Consider the following 19,803-nt stretch of genomic DNA (forward strand, 5'->3'; position numbering starts at 1 on the left):
AGCAGCGCGTCTACCAGCGTGCGCTTGTACTCACGCATCTTACGATCACGCTCCAGTGAGGGGATTAAGGATGGTACGTTGTCCTTGTAATGGGGATCCAGCAATGTGGCCACCCAGTAATCAGCACAAGTTAGAATGTGGCCAACTCGGCGGTCACTGCGGAGATACTGCAGCATGTAATCGCTTATGTGTGCCAGGCTGCCCAGAGGCAACGAAAAGCTGTCCTCTGTGGGAGGTGTATTGTCTGTGTCCTCTGTATCCCCCAAGCCACGCACTAGTGATGGCCATGAGCTGGTCTGGGTGCAACCCTGCTGTGAACATGGTTCCTCCTCCTCCATCTCTTCCTCCTCATCCTCCAGAACTGTGCCCTGGCTGGACAATTGTGTACCTTGGGTTTGTGGGTGCAGGAACCCACCCTCGCAGCCACTTGGGAATGACTGGCCGGAAACCCTACCAAATGATCCCTCTTCCTCCTCCTCCTCCTGTTCCAAATCCTCTTCCATCATCGCCAGGAGCGTTTTTTCAAGGAGGCATAGAAGTGGGATAGTAACGCTGAGAACAGGGTTATCGGCACTGGCCATGTTGGTGGAGTACTCGAAACAGCGCAACAAGGAACACAGGTCTCGCATGGAGGCCCAGTCATTGGTGGTGAAGTGGTGCTGTTCCGCCGAGCGACTCACCCGTGTGTGCTGCAGCTGAAACTCCACTATCGCCTGCTGCTGCTCGCACAGTCTGGCCAGCATGTGCAAGGTGGAGTTCCACCTTGTGGGCACGTCGCATATGAGGCGGTGAGCGGGAAGGCCGAAGTTACGCTGCAGCGCTGACAGGCGAGCAGCAGCAGGGTGAGAACGTCGAAAGCGCGCAAAGACGGCCCACACTTTATGCAGCAGCTCTGACATATCAGGGTAATTTTTAAGGAATCTCTGCACCACCAAATTCAGCACATGCGCCAGGCAAGGGATGTGCATCAAACCGGCTAGTCCCAGAGCTGCTACGAGATTTCGCCCATTATTGCACACCACCAGGCCGGGCTTGAGGCTGACTGGCACAAACCACTCATCGGTCTGTTGTTCAAGGCCCGTCCACAGCTCCTGCGCCGTGTGGGTTTTTTCCCCCAAACAGATAAGTCATAAAACTGCCTGCTGTCATTTCCCCCTGGCTGTGCTGAAGTTGGTGGTGAAGGTGTTACGCTGATCGGATGAGGAGCTGGTAGAGGATGAGGAAGCAGAATAGGAGGAGGAAGCAACAGGAGGCAAACTGAAGCGCCCTGCAACTCCCGGTGGTGGAAGGACATGCGCCAAACTGCTATCCGCCTCAGGCCCAGCCGCCACTGCATTTACCCAGTGTGCTGTTATGGAGATATAACGTCCCTGACCGTGCTTACTGGTCCACGTATCCGTAGTGAGGTGCACCTTGCCACAGATGGCGTTGTGCAGTGCACACCTGATTTTGTCCCCTACTTGGTTGTGCAGGGAAGGGATGGCTCTCCTGGAAAAGTAGTGGCGACTGGGCCCGACGTACTGTGGGACAGCCATCGCCATAAGGCCTTTAAAACTATCCGTCTCCACCAGACAGAATGACAGCATTTCAAAGGCCAGTAATTTAGAAATGTTGGCATTCAGGGCTAGGGAGCGCGGGTGGATAGGGAGGTACTTCCTCTTCCTCTCCAGCGTTTGGGAGATGGAGAGCTGAACGCTTCCGTGGGACATTGTGGAGATGCTTGGTGACCCAGGTGTTGGTGTTGCTGGCAGATCCTCTGTTTGCGAGGTGGCAGGTGGCACTGTCACTCCAGAGGTGGATGAAGAGGCCGAGACTGCAGCACAAGAGGAAGCAGGAGAATCCAGAGACCTTTCTTAGTTTTTGAGGTGTCTACTCCACTGCAGCTCGTGCTTTGCACTTAAATGCTTGGTCATGCAGGTTGTGCTCAGGTTGAGAACGTTTATGCCTCGCTTCAGGCTCTGATTGCACAGAGTGCAAACCACTCGTGTCTTGTCCTCAGCACATTGTCAGAAGAACTGCCACGCCAGGGAACTCCCTGGAGCTGGCTTTGGTGTGCTCGGTCCCTTGCTGCAGTGGGAAGTAGCAGGCGTACTGTCTAGAGGACGGCCGCTCCGCTTTTGCACCCTGCTCCCTCTTCTGCTGTGCTGGTGGCTCTGTGCGACCACTGCCTCTTCCTCCGAACTACATAGGTCACACGCATGACCTTGATTCCATGTGGGGTCGAGGACCTCATCGTCCTCCACATCATCTTCCAAACACTCTTCACCCCTGCCTTCCTTGTATATACAGGGTGTATCTCACATGGCCTGACCCACAGTAGGCCTCAATTAAAGATTTGTGCACCAAATGGCGGTATTTTTCAAATATCTGAATATAACCCAAATGTATAAAGGGTATATCTCACAATGACATCTGCAGCAAAGGCTACCAACTATTTTTTTTTTCCCAAACGGGTGTTTGTTTAATAACTGAATTTGACAGCAGTATAAAACCCTGGAATTTCACACGTGCTGAGGCTGCAAGGCCAGAAAAATAGTGGAATCTTCCCAAAAAAATGTGTTTTTAAAAATCAAGAAAATGATGGCTGTATTTCTAGCTAAAATTGCACACTGACTAATCCAGATGTTGTATATTGCCTAAAAAGTGTTTATATGGTAACAGAATATGAAAGCTGTATATATTAAACTTGAATTTAACACTTGCAGATCAGGAAAATTGTGTTTTTTGGCAAGAAAAGTGTGTTTTTAAAAGCCCAGAAAATGATGGCCGTATTTCTAGCTTAAATTGCACACTGACTTAGCCTGCAAATGCACCAGATGTTGTAAATTGCCCAAAAAATTGAATTTTCACTGTCCCAAAAGCTCAGATGCAGTGCTAGTGCACTGAGCTTGCATAAAATGGCCGCCACCCACCTAACTGACTTATTAAAGTTATTTTTTTTCGGTCACTGGACTCAGGGCACCCACAAAACAGAATGTATGTAGATCGCTGAGTAAGATTCACATTTTGAGCAAAGACTCTCTCCTATTCTCTCCCTGAAATAACCAACAGCACCCTCTCCCTACACTAGGCACAGCAGAGTGACGTGCAGCGCTACGTAACTCCATCTTAAATAGAGGCTGGGTCACGGGCTGCACTGGCCAATCAGATTCTTGTCCCTTTGGGAAACTGTTTGTGCCATCTAAATTGCGTCACAAGGTGTTTGAGGAACATCACTGTACAGTTCTTACGGGACACCCTGGGAGTAGATCCACTGCCGACCTCATCTCTCGTAGATTCTGGTGGCAGGGGTTGCGTAAGTGTGTTGAGGACTATGTGTCAGCCTGTACTACCTGTGCACGTGCTAAGGTGACACATACTCGGCCTTCCGGATATCTACTTCCGTTGCCCATCCTGTCCAGACTATGGACTCACTTATTCATGGGTTTTATCACTGATCCTAATTCTTCAGGAAATACAGTTATTCTGGTGGTAGTTGATCTCTTTAGTAAAATGGTGAACTTCACAGCGTTGCCAGGCCTACCTAATGCTAAAACGCTTGCACAAGTGTTTGTTGGCAACATTGTGAAACTCCATGGCATTCCCTCTGGCGTGGTCTCGGATTGTGCGACTCAGTTTGTTTCCAGATTCTGGAAGGCGTTTTGTACTTGGCTGGGGTACAACTGTCCTTTTCTTTGGCTTTTCATCCTCAGTCGAAGGGACAGACGGAACGCACTAATCAAAGTCTGGAGACTTACTTGAGAAGTTTTGTCTCTGAGAACCAGGAGGAGTGGTCTTTGGCAGAGTTTGCCATAAACAATCGTAGTTTGGCACATTTTCTGGTTCTGATACTTCTGGTATCCCTGAGGAGGAACATTTTTCGGCATCATTGTCATCTATATGGCGTAAAATTTAAAAGAACTTGATGAATATGGGCAACAAGTATAAACGTGTGGCTGACAGGAAACGTATGAATGGTCCAGACCTAAGCGTGGGTGATTCTGTGTGGCTGTCCACAAGAAACATTAAGTTGAAGGTACGGTACCTTCTTGGAAGTTGGGTCCAAGGTTTATTGGTCAATATAAGATCACTGCCATTATTAATCCTGTAGCTTTTCGTCTTGAACTTAGTCAGGCCCTGAAAATTCATAATGTGTTTCATAAATTTTTGTTGAAGAGATATGTTGAACCTTTGGAGCTATCTTCTTTGCCACCCGCTCCTGTCATGGTGGACGGTAGTTTGGAATTTCAGATCGCTGAGATCATCGACTCTCGAGTTCTCCGTAGATCTCTTCAGTGTCTTGTTCACTGGAAGGGTTATGGACCAGAGGAGAGGATGTGGGTATCGGCATCTGACGTGAATGCCAGTCGTTTGGTGAAAGCTTTTCACAGGTCTCACCCAGATAAGGTCGGTCCTGGTTGCCCGGAAGTCACCGGTAGAAGGGGGGTACGGTCACGGACGTTCTCGCGACAGGTGGCAGGAGATCGGTGAGACTGGCAACACGTGGTTTGATCTGATAGGTTTTCCCTGTGGATCAATGGGCGTCTGTGTTGCTAATGTGGTCATTTAACCTTCCTTATTTATTGTTGCTTCTCCCACAATGCTGTGCGGTTTATAGCTTCATGTTCAGTTGTAGATAGCTGGTGTGTGGATCTCTGCGGAGTTCCTGGTAATTCCATTGCATTTTTGAAGTTAAGTATTTCCTTTCCCTTTTTGTATTTTGTTTGGGTTTTGTGTGTTGCATTTCCCTATTGTTTGTACTAGGCCTGAAGGAGACTCCTGTTCGTCCTTCCTTTTGGAGGAACAGGTAGTCTCGTCCCTGTCATTAGTACCAGGGTCCTATAGAGCTAGATAGGACTCTAGGTATTCCTGTGTATGAACACACCTACCTCTGGGATCTGTTCATACTGGTAGTGAGTCAGGATTTTGGTTAGAGTTTTACTAGGAGGTGTCCATCTTCCTTCCCTAATTCTCAGGCCTGATTCACTGTTCCCCCCTTCCCTTTTATGCTCGGTGTGGTGTTTCCCTTCCACACCGAAGTGTGACATGTATTTTCAATGGGAAAAAAGCATATTTTTTAACTTGATTTTTTAAATTTCATAAATGTGGTTTTTTTTTACCACTTAATAGTCCCACAAACAAATGTACTAGTGCTAAAATAAATCTATATATTTTTTTATATATATATATATATATATATATATTTATTATTATTATATATATTTTTATTTATTTTTTATTTTTTTATGAACGAAAAATTTAACTTTTTTTTTTATAAAAAAAAAGAAGTGAATTAACCTTTTCTTGCACAGTCAGGACAAGAAAGGGTTAATTCACAAGCTCTGGAGTTCAAACTGCGATGGATCTCTGTACACAGCGATCCCATGCAGGGAGATCCCTTTGCCTGATCTCCAGGATCCTTACTGTGACGGCAGCTGTCTAATGACAGCGCAGTCATAGCGGTCTGCAGCACCACGGGCCACTGGCACATCGCAATGTAACATGGCGATATTATAAGCTTACCACCACAACATATGCAGTCGTGCAATGGAAAGAAAATGGTTAAACGCAGCGATTTCTTTTCAAACGATAATAGCCTGTCATTGGTCATTTAAAACAATCGTTCATTATTAAATTTCAACCAATGAACATTCGTTTTGGTTGAAGTTGTCCATTTTAATCAACTTTAACACCAGATTTATCACAGTGGCTCACGCTAGATGATACATTTGGTAAATGTAGCAAAAATTTTTTGAAACTTTCCTGTAACTTTACCCCATCTATTGGTTGGCTTACTTTGGAATTTAGGTCCACACCCACTTCTTCCAGAACACACCTGCTTGTCTAGTGAGACGCAATAATGTCCCTAATACGACTGCTCATATACAAGTGAAGGAATGCATCTAGCAGAATGCGCACTGCATCCACGGCTAGAAATACTGCGTCGTCCGACTCTGCTGTATAGAAAGACGTGAATTTATAAATTAGAAAAAATAAAATAAAAATAATAATTTCCCTGACAGCAAAATTTTATTCACTTGGCATCTCCAGTCGAGCTCTGCTTCATCAGTGATTATGCAATAAAACGAAATATCAACGGGAAATATTTGTAAAACCATTAGGGATAATAAAGCAATCAGCCCTCCCCCTTTCTAAAAAAAAAAAAAAACGTAAAAAACAATCGCCCTGGGTGGCAGCTTGGGCTCGATTTTGCGATATTTCATTATTGGTTTCATATATTTTACTCAAAATAACATAGAAAAAGGTATGTAGTTACATGGAAACCATCACCAAGGAGGCCCGCTGCTGCAGACAGATTATGGACATTTTTGTTTTTCACTATTGCTTGTATGACCACAAGCCTTGGTTGAGCCATGGTTGCAACGTAGCTTTGCAAGCCACACTGGGCTCCAATTAACTAATTAGGACCACACTGTTTAGTCACGCTGCATTGTAAATAACTGCAGGACACCTGCAATACCACGGGACCATTAACAATGCAGACCAACTAAACAGTGCAGTCCTAATAAGGCTACTTTTACACCAGTGTTTTCCCTTCACAGGGTCTCAATAGCGAAGGAAAACGCTTCAGTTTTGACCCCATTCATTGTCTTTGAGGAATAACTGAACTGAAGGGAACGGAGTGCACCAGAATGCATGCCATTCCAATTCATTGCATTCCCATGACGCACACAAAAGCGCTGCAAGCAGCGTTTTTTAGTGCGTCCTGGGATGTAGAGCAAGACTGATCCGTCATGACTCACAATGTGAGTCAATGGAGAAAGATCCGTTTTCTCTGACTCAAAAGAAAACGGATCCGTCCCCCGTTGACTTACAATGGTTTTAGAGATGGATCCGTCTTGGCTATTTTAGAGATAATACAATCGGATCCGTTGATAACGGATGCAGATGGGTATATTATCCTAACAGAAGCGTTTTTTTCTGATCCATGACAAATCCAGCAAAAACGCTGGTGTGAAAGTAGCCTTAGTTATGGCTTGTTCTGTGTCACATGGCAACCACAGCCCTGTCCGAACTATTAAAATATAACAATATTTATCATGTGCGATAAACACTGTAACCCAAAAAATAATTACTAAAACTAGATGATTTTTTGGCCATGGTGCATTCCCCCCAAAAATTTAATAAGTGATCAAAAAGTCTATGTACCCCCAAAACATAACCCAATGATACCAATAAAGACTAAATATTTTTTAAAAATATATATATATTTTTACGTATTAAGACATTACAGAAACGATGTCAATTTGGTATTGTCATATCGACCCACAGAATAAGGCCTCATGCACACGACAGTTTATTTTCACGGTCCGCAAAAACGGGGTCCGTGATCGTTTTTTCATCCGTGGGTCTTCCTTGATTTTTGGAGGATCCACGGACATGAAAAAAAAGTCGTCCTGGCCGTGCGGAGCCAAACGGATCAGTCCTGAATTACAATGCAAGTCAATGGGGATGGATCCGTTTGACGTTGACAGAATATGGTGCCATTTCAAACGGATCCGTCCCCATTGACTTTCAATGTAAAGTCTGGAGTTCTTTTATACCATCGGATTGGAGTTTTCTCCAATCCGATGGTATATTTTAACTTAAAGCGTCCCCATCACCATGGAAACGCCTCTATGTTAGAATATACTGTCGGATATGAGCTACATCGTGAAACTCAGATCCGACAGTATATTCTAACACAGAGGCGTTCCCATGGTGATGGGGACGCTTCAGGTTAGAATATACTACAAACTGTGTACATGACTGCCCCCTGCTGCCTGGCAGCACCCGATCTCTTACAGGGGGCCGTGATCAGCACAATTAACTCCTCAGGTGCAAATTGAAGGTTTCCTAAGATCGGATACATCGGTGAGGGGGAGGAAGAAATGTCTGCGTTATCCGCAGTGGAGGTAAAGGAACGAAGGATCGGACCAATGGTTGGATGGAGTTGTGCTTGTAGAGGGACATGGACACCCAGCCATGGAGCCGCTGGCAACGGAGTGGGGATGAAGGATTGTTCCATTTGGATCCACTGTTTATGTGATTGGTGCCGACACCAGTCAACAATACGCATTAGATGCAAAGCCCTATGATAGGCTACAAAATTAGGTAGTCCTAGACCTCCACTGTATTTAGGGCGGAACAGGAGGGAACGGGCAATCCTAGGGGTTTTCCCAGCCCATATGAAATGTGTGAGCATTTTTAACAGGGTGTGAAAGAAAAGCCTGGGGATGTGTATCGGGATCGCTTGGAAGTAATAGAGTATCCTGGGTAGGATGTTCATTTTAAAGATCGAGATTCTCCCGAACCAGGAGAACGTACCTGTGTGCCATTTGTCTAGATCAGTGCGTATTTGACGGAGTGGGGGGGGTAGTTTTCTGGGCAAAGGTCGGCTAGTGTGGGAGTTAGGCGAACGCCCAGATATTTCAGAGATGTCCGTGCCCATCTAAAGGGGAAACCGATCGATAGGTCGCCAACTGTGGTAGCGGGGAGTGTGACATTGAGAGCTTCAGACTTCTGGAGGTTGATTTTATAATTCGACAAGTGGGCATAAGTTTTCAGTACTTGTAATAGGTTCGGAATCAAAATTCTGGGGTTTAAGAGAAAGAAGAGCCGGTCGTCCGCGTAGGCGGCAACGTTGTGGTGGCATACCCTGATGCATACACCCAAGATATCAGGATTCACTCTAATATGTCCCAGTAATGGTTCCAGGCATAGAATGAATATCAGAGGGGAAAGGGGACACCCCTGTCTGGTCCCATTGGTAATGGAAAAGCTGGTAGAGAACTGACCATTCACCTTAACCGAGGCAGAGGGATTGGAGTATAAGTTGTGTATTCGTTCCATCATGGTCTCTCCTAGGCCTATATATTTCAAGGTTTCGAACATAAAACGCCAGTTCACCCTGTCAAATGCTTTTTTAGCGTCTATTGAAAGTAAGAGCATAGGAAGTTTAGGTGACACTGCGTGGTATATCAAGTTGATAGCTCTAGTGGCATTATCTCTGGCTTCTCTCAAAGGCATAAACCCCGTCTGATCCAAATGTATGAGGTGTTGTAAATAGGGGATCATGCAGGTAGCCAAAATTTTGGAGAATAATTTAAGATCAACGTTAATTAACGAGATTAGACGGTAGCTCTGACATTGTGAAAGGTCTTTCCTTGTTTGGAGAAAACTGAGATATGTGCCCTGAGGGTGTCTGGTGGGAGGTTCCGTAGAGTGTCAAAACTGTTAAAGGCAGTTAGGAGTTGTGGAGCTAGTAGGTCATTGAACGTCTTATAGTACGACAAGGGCAGGCCATCAGGGCCGGGGGCTGTTCCTGTGCGTGAGTCCTTGATAGCTAGAGCTAATTCGGAGTCAGTTAATGGTGAATCCAGTGCAGTGATTGCCTCGGGAGGAAGGCGAGGCATGCCAGAGGTGGAGAGATAAGTTTGTATGGTGGCCGTGTGGCCCTCTGAATCAGTGCGGGAAGAGTCGATGTTGTAAAGTGAGTGGTAATAGTGCCTGAAAGTTTCGGCTAATTTAGAGGGCAAAGTAACCCGGTTGCCTGAGTTATCAGTCAGAAAGGGGACATAGGAGATTAATCTCGATTTGCGAAGTGCCCAAGCCAAAGTCCTACCCGGTTTATTCACATGTTCATATTAATGTCTGCGGCATTTGACTATGGATGCTCTCGCTTTGGGCAGGCATAGCGAGCGGATCTGTTCCTTAGGAGGTGTATGTCAGTTCCTATTTGATCAACTGGAGCGGACTTGTGCTGCCGTTCAAGATCATGTAGCTTGGAGATCAGGGCGGTCATGGTCGCCGCCCTCTCTTTTTTGAGGCGGGCCCCTAGTTTTATGAAGATCCCTCTAATGAAGCACTTATGGGCTTCCCAGATATTATTAGGACTGCTCTCAGGGGTCACATTTAGGGAGAAATAGTCAGTTAGTTTTTTCCAGATCTCAGCTTGCACCTGAATATCCTGTAAAAGGGCTGTGTTCAAACGCCATTGCCAAGCTCTTAATTGGTAAGTGGGAAGAGAAAGTGTAATAGAGATAAGAGCGTGGTCCAAAAACATTATCGGGTCTATGTGGGCTCCTGTCAAAACCTCCAAGTTGGTGTGTGAAATAAAAAAGTAGTCGAGTCTAGAGTACGTGTCACGAGGAATAGAGTAGAATGTGTAGTCTTTAGAGGTTGGGTGCATTGTCCTCCATGTGTCCAAAAGCTGATGTGTGTGCAACAAGTCTTTAACTTTTGTCTGCGAAGAGCGGGAAAGGCAGGAGTATCCCCTAGAAGAGTCTACTGTCACGTCTAGAAGAAGGTTAATGTCGCCCCCCAATACCAGGACCCCTTCTGTAAACCCTATCAGTTCTGTGAGAGTCTCATCCAAAAAGGTTATCTGTCCCGAGTTGGGTGCGTAAAGTGAGGCTAGTGTGATCTTTCTACCCGCTAAAGTACCTTTCACAAAGAGATAACGTCCTGCTCCACCAGTACAGACCTCAGCCAATTCCCAGGGGATGGCACCGGAAATCAAGATGGAGACTCCCTTCGTCTTAGAGTCAGGAGAGGTACTGTGATACACATATGGAAACCGTCGGTCGGTAAGAGATTGAATAGCGTCTGAGCGAAAGTGTGTTTCCTGGATGAACGCCACGTGTTCAGAATATCAGACATGTTCACAATAAGCAAATTGTAGTTTTAATAACTGAGAGTGAGAAGGCAAAGAGTTAGACAGGAGGTTAGAAGGAAGGAGGTGGGAAGGAAAGAAGAGGGAAGGGAAGGTTATAGGAAACTGGGAATTGGTGAAGTACAATAAAAAAAAAAAAAGGGGGGGGGGGGAACTGGTTGGTAGCAATATTGCTAATAAACTGTGTATTGTCCACTCCAGAAAATCAGCCAGAAGTGGCCGAATACACAGTACCCTAGTGGGGGAAGTGAAACAACTGACAGCGGTAGTGTAACAGAGAAACTGTGAGTTGCCCGTGTTCCAGACAGGTAAAAAAGGAATGAGAGGAAGCAAAATGAATCCTCAGAGAGGTACACAACCGTCAGCCTCGCCACTGGCAGGAGAGCCAGAACGGTCAGAAGCGGGCAACGAGGCATCCAGATGGAAGAGGTCACCTAGGTAACCAATGGCAAGAGACGGCTCCAACGGAGTATGTTGTGGGCCTCCATTTCGATAGAAACCAGTTGACTGACAGTTCAGGACCATCAACGGGGTGGAGTGCACTCGCCGGTGAAAGACGTCAGCGACGGTCCCAGGTATTATGAAGGCGATCACTCATCGTGCGCGGTGGCAGGGGGCGTTGAGGTCTTCCAGAAAGGTTCCCAGAATAGTTCCGAGCTTGGAGCGTGGGAAGGACAGTCCAGTCCGGAACTGAGATAGGCGGGATGCCCAGGAATGCAAAGGCCTCTGGCAAGTCCTCTGGAGATCTAATAGAGAAGGATTGGCCGCCCAATTTCCTCACAATGATGTGGAACGGGTGGCCCCAGCGATATGTTGCACCTGCCTGCTTAACGGCCTCCAAAAGTGGCCGTACCAGCCGTCTCATGTATAGGGTCAGTTGGGAGACATCAGGAAGGACCAGTACCGGAGACTCCTCAAAGAGTATTTCTTTTTTCTCCCAAGCTTTGCGCAGAATGTCCTCTTTTATTCTATAAAAATGGACCCCACAAATAACATTGCGTGGTCTATTTGAGTCCCATGGCCCTATGGACCCTATCCAGTTCAATCTCACTGTGTAGGGGTCGGTCCAGGATGGTATTAAAAATGGACACCACTATGTTATACAGGCGGTCGCCAGTGACTGATTCAGGCAAGTTCCGAACCTTGAGATGTTATGGCGACCCCTGTTTTCCACGTCGTCTAGGTGGAGTGAGAAGTCCTTAATGTGAGAACTGTGAGGACAATACATCCGAGAGAGCGGCCAGTTTAGACGAGGATGTTGCAAATTGCTGTTGAAGGGTCGATACCCGCTCATCAATAGCTTGCACTGTGGCCTGCACGGCCTGTAAGGCCTGGGCTTGATTAGCTTCTATGCGGGCCACTTGGGTCTCCAGATCAGCTCTGGTGTGTAGAGCTCTCACCATCCCCCACAGTTCTGATAATGTGTGGTCCAGAGTAGCTGGTGGGGGTGAATCGCACAGTCTGCCCCCTGATAGTTGCCGTGTGGGAGAGAAGACGGCCGGCATACCTTGGCTGAGTGAAGGGGTACAGCCACTGCTTGTAGAGAGAGCGGTAACTGCACGGCTGGAGGGCAAAATCCTGCCGTTGTAGATGGCTGCGTTGCTGGAGTGGATCCCTGTGTTAGAGCCTGGGCCCCCTGGTAATGTGCAGCTGGGCCTGAGGAGAGATGTCCTCCCGGGGTGACGCATCCCGGGGCGCGATCACTGTGCGCCAGCGCTGGGGAGAAGGGGCGGTGCAGTAGGCCGCAGCTCCGGCTGTGCGTCCTCCATCTTAGGCGACTCTGCGGCAGACGGGTAAGCGGGGCCAGAGCGGAGGAACCGGCCAATCGTCTGACCTGAGGGGACGGCAGGCTGGCTCCTAGACCTCTTGCCCGTGGTCATGGCCCTGAATAGTGTTGGCGAAATGCTCCCTTTGCCCAGTCTGTTGCGGGCACACACGGATCTCTCGGTCAGCGCGTCCTCACGCCGCCATGTCGAAGCCACGCCCCCCCAAAATGTTTCTGTCTTTAAGGAGTTAATGGTATTGCATTATCAGTAATTTCCCAATAAATGTCTATAACCTAAATCACTAGGTTTATAATCAGGAGTAATTTGGATAGGAGAGCGGAGCAGCCACAGGTAACAGCTTCCCTCCTAGGGAACAGACAGAGGGGCAGAGATGACAGCAGGGGTCGTCACCAAACTTGACTAATTCTGTAGTGATATGGTCTTGTGTGAGCTATCATTGAATAACCAAGGACTTAAAAATAAAATAAATGTATATATACACACACTGTATATTCACCCATAAGATCTACAATACTGTGTGAGGATCAATCATATCCAGGTAAGTATGATGATGACATCACAGAAGCTAGTGAGGACCAATCACATTTAGGCATATAAGCTAGTGAGGACCAATCAGATCCAGGTATATGTGATGATGACATCACAGAAGCTAGTGACGACCAATCAGATTTAGGCACTGATGACATTATAGAAGCTTGTGACATCATCGAGTTCTGAGCCTAGAAAAGCCACTGCCTGACATTACCTGAGCCAGATTATCTGTGAATACAGAGAGAGACAGTCAGACTTTTGTTTGAGCTGAGCAAATCTTTTACTTTGCGCCATGGAGATTCGGGGTTTGGCATTCTTGCCTATCCTCTTCACCACATGGTCACTATTAGGCCTTTGCGCAGCAATTACCATCACTTTTACCTTAAGCCATTCAAAATCTTTGTACATCAGGTAAGAGGGGATGGGACAAGGTTCCTGACCGTGCAGTGTAATTATTACTGTCTTGTTATCGGTGTCATTCCGGGGATGTTATTATTACATTATTATCACTATTATTATTACTGGATTATAAATTGTACTGGGGAAGTAATGGATATATAGTGGGACAGGTAAAAGTACATAAAGTCTCCTCTGCTCTTGATGATGAGACATTTCTGCCACTTGTTTCCCCATTAACATTCAATATTTTGCTTTTTTCCCAGTGCTACGGGAGCAGAGTTCCCAGAATCGGTGGTCTTCACCGTCGTTTTCATGGTGACTTCCTTTCTAGGTAAGTGGCTGCAGTTTCCTATATAGAGATAAGATGATGAAGAGCTCAGCTACTCCAGAGCTGTAATCAATATTTAGCGCTGAGCGGTGGTCATCACTGGAGATTATAATCATCACTGACTCCTGTAGGTTATTACAAATGTGTATAGAAATGATAATGATGACATGTATTGTCTATTTCAGGAGCTGGCGTCGTTTCCGTCCAATACAGGTTCATGATCCTCCATTCTGAACCATCAGAGAAGCGAAATATCATCTGCCAGAAAATCCTATACGCCATGGGATGGCTCGCGTGTATTGCCAATGCCGTGACTGGTGTATGTTCGGTGAGTTATCAGGTTTTATATAAGTATCCAGTAGTACACAGAGGGCTCAGGACAAGTAGTTAGAGAGGGTCAATGCCCTCGGCCACTGAAGTCTATGTATATATACAATATATACTGTGTTTGGCTCATTTAGTCTTTATATAATTGCACTCCACCTGCGTTTCTGTTTATGTTCTATGTTCTAGACGAAGATCAATTCCATAGCTCACAGTATCGGAGCAGGAACTGGCTTTTTCTTCTTTGCCGTTTACAACCTTAGCCAAGCTATATGCCTGTATGAGAAATCCTTCAGCAGTCGTCACGTGTGCCACATAAGATTTGCATCAACCTTGGTGACCATTGTGGCACTGCTGATCTGTATCCTTTTATACCTGGCTGGTACAGTGCAATGTTGTGTGCTGGATACACTGGAGATTATTAGCTGTCTGGAACTCCATTGCAGAGCAGATCAGACATGACAGTAAACACTGTAATAATACACTTTTGTTACTTCTCCTTAACATGTTCTTCCAGTTGATTTAGGTTTGACCATGAACCGCCTATGTAACAACGATCACTGTAAAGAGGTGAGTTCATGTCAATATTCACAACCTTGTGTAATAGTAATAGACAAACTCTTGAAGGACATGCCATCCTCCCATCTCACTCCATACCAGAGTCATTGGTGAGAAAAGCTGGACACTAACATTCTCTACTCTCTCCCTCTATCTTCTGCAGATCTTCTCTATGATAGGCATGGTAGGCGAGTGGATGGGATTTGTTGGCCTGCTAATATTCCCGATGATGTACTATACAGATTTCCAGGTGAGTAGATGATGTGTAAAAGTCTCATGTGCCCCAGAAACATTTAGGAAAAGAATATATTGTATTAATTTTATGATACATGTTCTTTCTTCTTTTTTTTCTCTCAGCATTTGTCATTAATGTTGTCCAGAGAAGGCGTCTCCATCATTCTGAGGCAAAAGACCCAGGACCCAGAAACCCCCCAATAAAATATAAAGTTAAGAACCAGGGGCAGAGCACCAGGAAGACAACTAAATCCATCTGTACATTGCTGGACAAGGCATTCATCGGACTTTCCGCAGTCAGATATATTCTGCTGCATGAAAAGGCAGATTCCGGGCTCGGTTTCTGTTCTGAAAACTGGACTTGGTATTTACTGGATTTTCCGCAGTCAGATATATTCTGCTGCATTAAGAGGCAGATTCCGGGCTCGGTTTCTGTTCTCAATACCGGACTTGGCATTTACTGGACTTTCCGCAGTCAGATATATTCTGCTGCATTAAGAGGCAGATTCCGGGCTCGGTTTCTGTTCTCAATACCGGACTTGGCATTTACCGGACTTTCCACAGTCAGATATATTCTGCTGCATTAAGAGGCAGATTCCGGGCTCGGTTTCTGTTCTCAATACCAGACTTGGCATTTACCGGACTTTCCGCAGTCAGATATATTCTGCTGCATTAAAGAGGCAGATTCCGGGCTCGGTTTCTGTTCTCAATACCGGACTTGGCATTTACCGGACTTTCTTCAGCTACCTCACATCAAATGTTGGCTTTTTACTCCCTTGCCCAGAGGAGGGGTAGTCCTTCAGCCATGGCTCCTTAGAGGTTTCCTCCACTGGGGGTTTTTCCTCTCCTCAGTGTTGAAGTACGACTTTTTGCAAGAGTCAGGGATTCACAGGGCTATTTCCAATCTACTGCTCTGTTATTAAATAAAAGTCACAAGATGAGGTAGCAAACAATGTGTCTTAGTCTCTTTATTCATCATTGTAAGAAACTTATTGTAACTAATATTACATAATAGGGACTAGTGAACTTCATGGCAGTGAACAGAATGAGGCTAAATGCTACATTTCTGGCCATGTCACTGTGACTGCCATCAACATTAGCTTGCCTCATCAATCACACCTAAAGGTCCCTTGGAAAGACAGAAGATGACAGTCTACCACCTCTAAAACACTCTATCCCCCACAATACAGACATAGCAAAAAAGGCAGACATAGCAGAGCTGGAGAAGGTCCAGAGGAGGGCATCTAAAGTAATAACTGGAATGGGGCAACTACAGTACCCTGAAAGATTATCAAAATTAGGGTTATTCACTTTAGAAAAAAGACGACTGAGGGGAGATCTAATTAATATGTATAAATATATCAGGGGTCAGTACAGAGATCTATCCCATCAGCTATTTATCCCCAGGACTGTGACGAGGGGACATCCTCTGCGTCTGGAGGAAAGAAGGTTTGTACACAAACATAGAAAAGGATTCTTTACGGTAAGAGCAGTGAGACTATGGAACTCTCTGCCTGAGGAGGTGGTGATGGTGAGTACAATAAAGGAATTCAAGAGGGGCCTGGACGTATTTCTGGAGCTTAATAATATTACAGGCTATATCTACTAGAGAGGGGTCGTTGATCCAGGGAGTTATTCTGATTGCCTGATTGGAGTCGGGAGGGAAGTTTATGTTCCCCTAAAGTGGAGAAAATTGGCTTCTACCTCACAGGGTTTTTTTGTTTTTTTTTGCCTTCCTCTGGATCAACTTGCAGGATAACAGGCCGAACTGGATGGACAAATGTCTTTTTTCGGCCTTATGTACTATGTTACTATGTTACTATGTTACTAATACACTTACCAGTGCCATATTACTGCTGGGCCTACCATGCAGCCGGAGTTGCGACCAAGAGTTGCAGCATGTTCTTGGAATAAATTGCGGGTGCTGATAGGTCCTAGGCTATGGACAACTCTACCAGCAGTCTACACCATACTCATCTGTGGAGTCTCCTTATAGCGGATTCTAATATTCAGCTCCTCCAGTTCCAATAAACTTGAGTAACAGAGTATGGCTTTTTTCAGTCCTAAGTGCATATGGCAGACCCATATATTACGACTTGTCCTCAACTGAGACAATGCAAACGAGGACTTGTCCTCAACTGAGACAAAGCTCAATTGTCAGCATCTGAGACCAAAATAGCGCAGCCCAGGTGCCAGCCTGCCAACAGGACATATATCACATAATAAACAGCAAATTGCCAAAGGCACAGCAACCGCAAAGAAAAGTGGCCCAGTAAATAATATTCAGTTCATAAACATATTTTCTAAGGGGATGAGGTTCAGGGTTACAGATTCTTTGGCTCAATCATCCCTTGACATATAAATTATGTAGGCTCACACCCTACTTTCCACCAGCCTGTTTTGGGCCTTACTGACCAAATGTTTTTATAACTTTTTTCATCTATGCCTTACAAGAGCTAAAACTTTTTTATTTTTCTGTCTATATAGCTGTGTGAGGGCTTGTTTTTTTGCGGGACAAGTGTTAGTTTTTAATGGCACCATTGCAGAGTACAGATAACTTTCTGATTAAATTTTATTAACGCTTTCTGGGAGGGAGATAAGAAAAACAGCAACACTGCCACTTTTTTTTATGTTATAAATTTAACGGAGTCCATTTTTCGGTATAAATAACATTATTTCTGTATTCTCCGGGTCAGTACGATTACAGCGATTCCAAATACATATTTTTTTTATATTTTACTTCTTTTATGCAGTAAAACCCTTTTAAATAAATGGAAAAAAATCTTTTTGTATTGTCGCTTCCTAAGACGCATAACTTTTTTATTTTTCTTTCGATGGAGTTGTGTGAGGGCTTGATTTTTGCAGGACGACTTGTAGTTTTTATTGAAATCAATTTGGAGTAAATAACGCTTTTTCATCGCTTGTTAATACGTTTTCTTGGTGGCAACTAAGAATAAATTAGCAATATTGTCATTTGTTTTAAGGTGTTCACTGTAGGGGATAATTTACATGATATTTTTGTAGTCAAGGTCATAACCGATGCAGCAATACCAAAAATATAGGGAAGATTTTTTTTTTGCAATTCATTTTTTTCATTGAAAAAGCATATTGTCACGGACGTTCACACGACAGGTGGCAGGAGATCGGTGAGACTGGCAACACATGGATTGATCTGACAGGTTTTCATTGTGGATTAATAGGAACATGTAGTTTCGTCCCTGCCATTAGTACCAGGGTCCTATAGGGCTAGATAGGACTCTACGTATTCGTGCATGAACACACCTACCTCTGGGGTCTGTTCATAGTGGTAGTGAATCAGGATTTTGGTTAGGGTTTTACTAGGAGGTGTCCATCTTCCTTCCCTAGTTCTCAGGCCTGATTCCCTGTTCTCCCCTTCCCTTCTATGCTCGGTGTGGTGTTTCCCTCCCACACTGAAGCGTGACATTATAAACCGCTTAAACTGTCAATTTTTGTTTGTGTGCAGCCATGAATCCTATTGCTGCACTGGCAGGTCAGCTGCAAGGGCTGCCTTTGGAGGTAGCTGACCTCCGCATGCCTGTCTCTCAGATGCAGAGACCACAGGCTGCTGATCCTAGTGGTGGTGGTTACTAGGCCTGTCTTAAACCTAAAGTTGCCCTCCCGGACAGATTTTCCGGGGGATGTGATAATAAAATTTTAGGGAGGCATGCAAACTATATTTTAGGCTACGTCCACACTCATCTGGGGATGAGAAACAGCGAGTCGGTTTGGTTATTTCCTTGCTTAAGGGGGATGAGTCATGGGCTTTTTCTCTGCCGACCGGATCGCAGTCTCTCCGGTCGGTAGTTTCATTTTTCGAAGCTTTTGGTCTTATCTATGATGATCCGGATCGGCCCTCTCTAGCCGAAACCAAGCTGCCGGCTTTTATCAGGGTGATCGTTCCACTGAGTTTTATTGCTCTGAGTTTAGGAGGTGGGCTACAGATACGGAGTGGAACGATCCTGCCCTCCGTAGCCAGTTTTGTCAAGGGTTATCAGAGGTGCTAAAGGACGCCTTGGCCTTTCATGAAACCCCAGTGTCTCTGGAGGCTGCTATGTCTTTGGCTATATGCACGGATAGACGCCTGAGAGAGATCTAGGGGCCCCCACTGTCAAAACGTACTATCACATGATGTATCGTCCTCCTCTGATACTTTGAGTGAAGCTTCTCCTGGGTTTATGTCTGGGGACGAACCCATGCAATTAGGGGGAGCTACTCCTGGATCTGCTTTTAAGCATACTGGTAATAGGAAGGGAGTGTATTTTTTCTGCGGACAAAAGGGACATTTTATCAGAGTATGCCCATGCATTCAACATCAAAAAGAAAAAAGAGGGATTCCCATCTGACTCTTGGAGCGGTGAGAGGACCGTCAGAAAATGTGCATTTGTCTTTTACTGGTAGTACCCGATTTCTCCTGGCTGCTGAGGTGGTGCTAGAGTCATAAACTGTGGGGATTGAGGTGGTTATCGACAGCGGGTCCGGGGTGAACCTGATTGATGCTCAGCTCGTCTGTATGCACGGGTTGTCACCAAGTGCATTAGAAAAAAGCATTTCCGTTTTTGATATGGATTCTGCACCTTTTGCTCAGAAGTGTTTATCTCAAGTTGTGCATGATATCAGATTAAGCAAGCACAATCCAACAATTGATTGGAAAGCTAGACAGATTCTGGATTGAGGTGATTATTGCATTGACAATTGTCTGAATACATCTTTTCTGTTTTAACTACTAAGACATTACCTTCTTTTATATCTAATTTTGCCAAAGTGTTTTCTGAGAGTGGATGCCTGGATTCACCTCCGCGTCGGGAATATGATTGTCCCATCAATCTTATTCCTGGAGCTAAATTGCCAAAATCTTGGCTGTATAACCTTTCTAAACCTGAAAGACTGGCCATGAGAGAGTATATTAATGAGAGTTTGGCTAAAGGACACATAAGACCTTTTTAAGTCTGAAGTGGCAGCAGGGTTCT

General features: G+C 45.3%; 1 protein-coding gene across 1 annotated transcript; it reads left to right on the forward strand.

The window, feature by feature from the left end:
• The first annotated feature begins 13,264 nt into the window (after positions 1-13,264).
• On the forward strand, positions 13,265-15,019 carry LOC122942185 (DNA damage-regulated autophagy modulator protein 1-like). Its single transcript, XM_044299684.1, has 7 exons — positions 13,265-13,383; positions 13,635-13,702; positions 13,885-14,027; positions 14,213-14,384; positions 14,541-14,593; positions 14,745-14,831; positions 14,939-15,019. The coding sequence occupies exons 1-7, from the start codon at positions 13,265-13,267 to the stop codon at positions 15,017-15,019; spliced, it is 723 nt and encodes a 240-aa protein (XP_044155619.1).
• Positions 15,020-19,803: the final 4,784 nt, after the last annotated feature.

Source organism: Bufo gargarizans, chromosome 6 (genome assembly GCF_014858855.1).
Source record: "Bufo gargarizans isolate SCDJY-AF-19 chromosome 6, ASM1485885v1, whole genome shotgun sequence".
NCBI classification, from domain to species: domain Eukaryota; kingdom Metazoa; phylum Chordata; class Amphibia; order Anura; family Bufonidae; genus Bufo; species Bufo gargarizans.

Excerpts from the sequence above, each read along its gene's own strand:
- LOC122942185 (XM_044299684.1), top strand. The coding sequence starts at position 13,265 with ATGGAGATTCGGGGTTTGGCATTCTTGCCTATCCTCTTCACCACATGG. Across the intron at positions 14,594-14,744 it reads ACAACGATCACTGTAAAGAG|ATCTTCTCTATGATAGGCAT; the intron begins GTGAGTTCATGT and ends TATCTTCTGCAG. Across the intron at positions 14,832-14,938 it reads TGTACTATACAGATTTCCAG|CATTTGTCATTAATGTTGTC; the intron begins GTGAGTAGATGA and ends TTTTTCTCTCAG.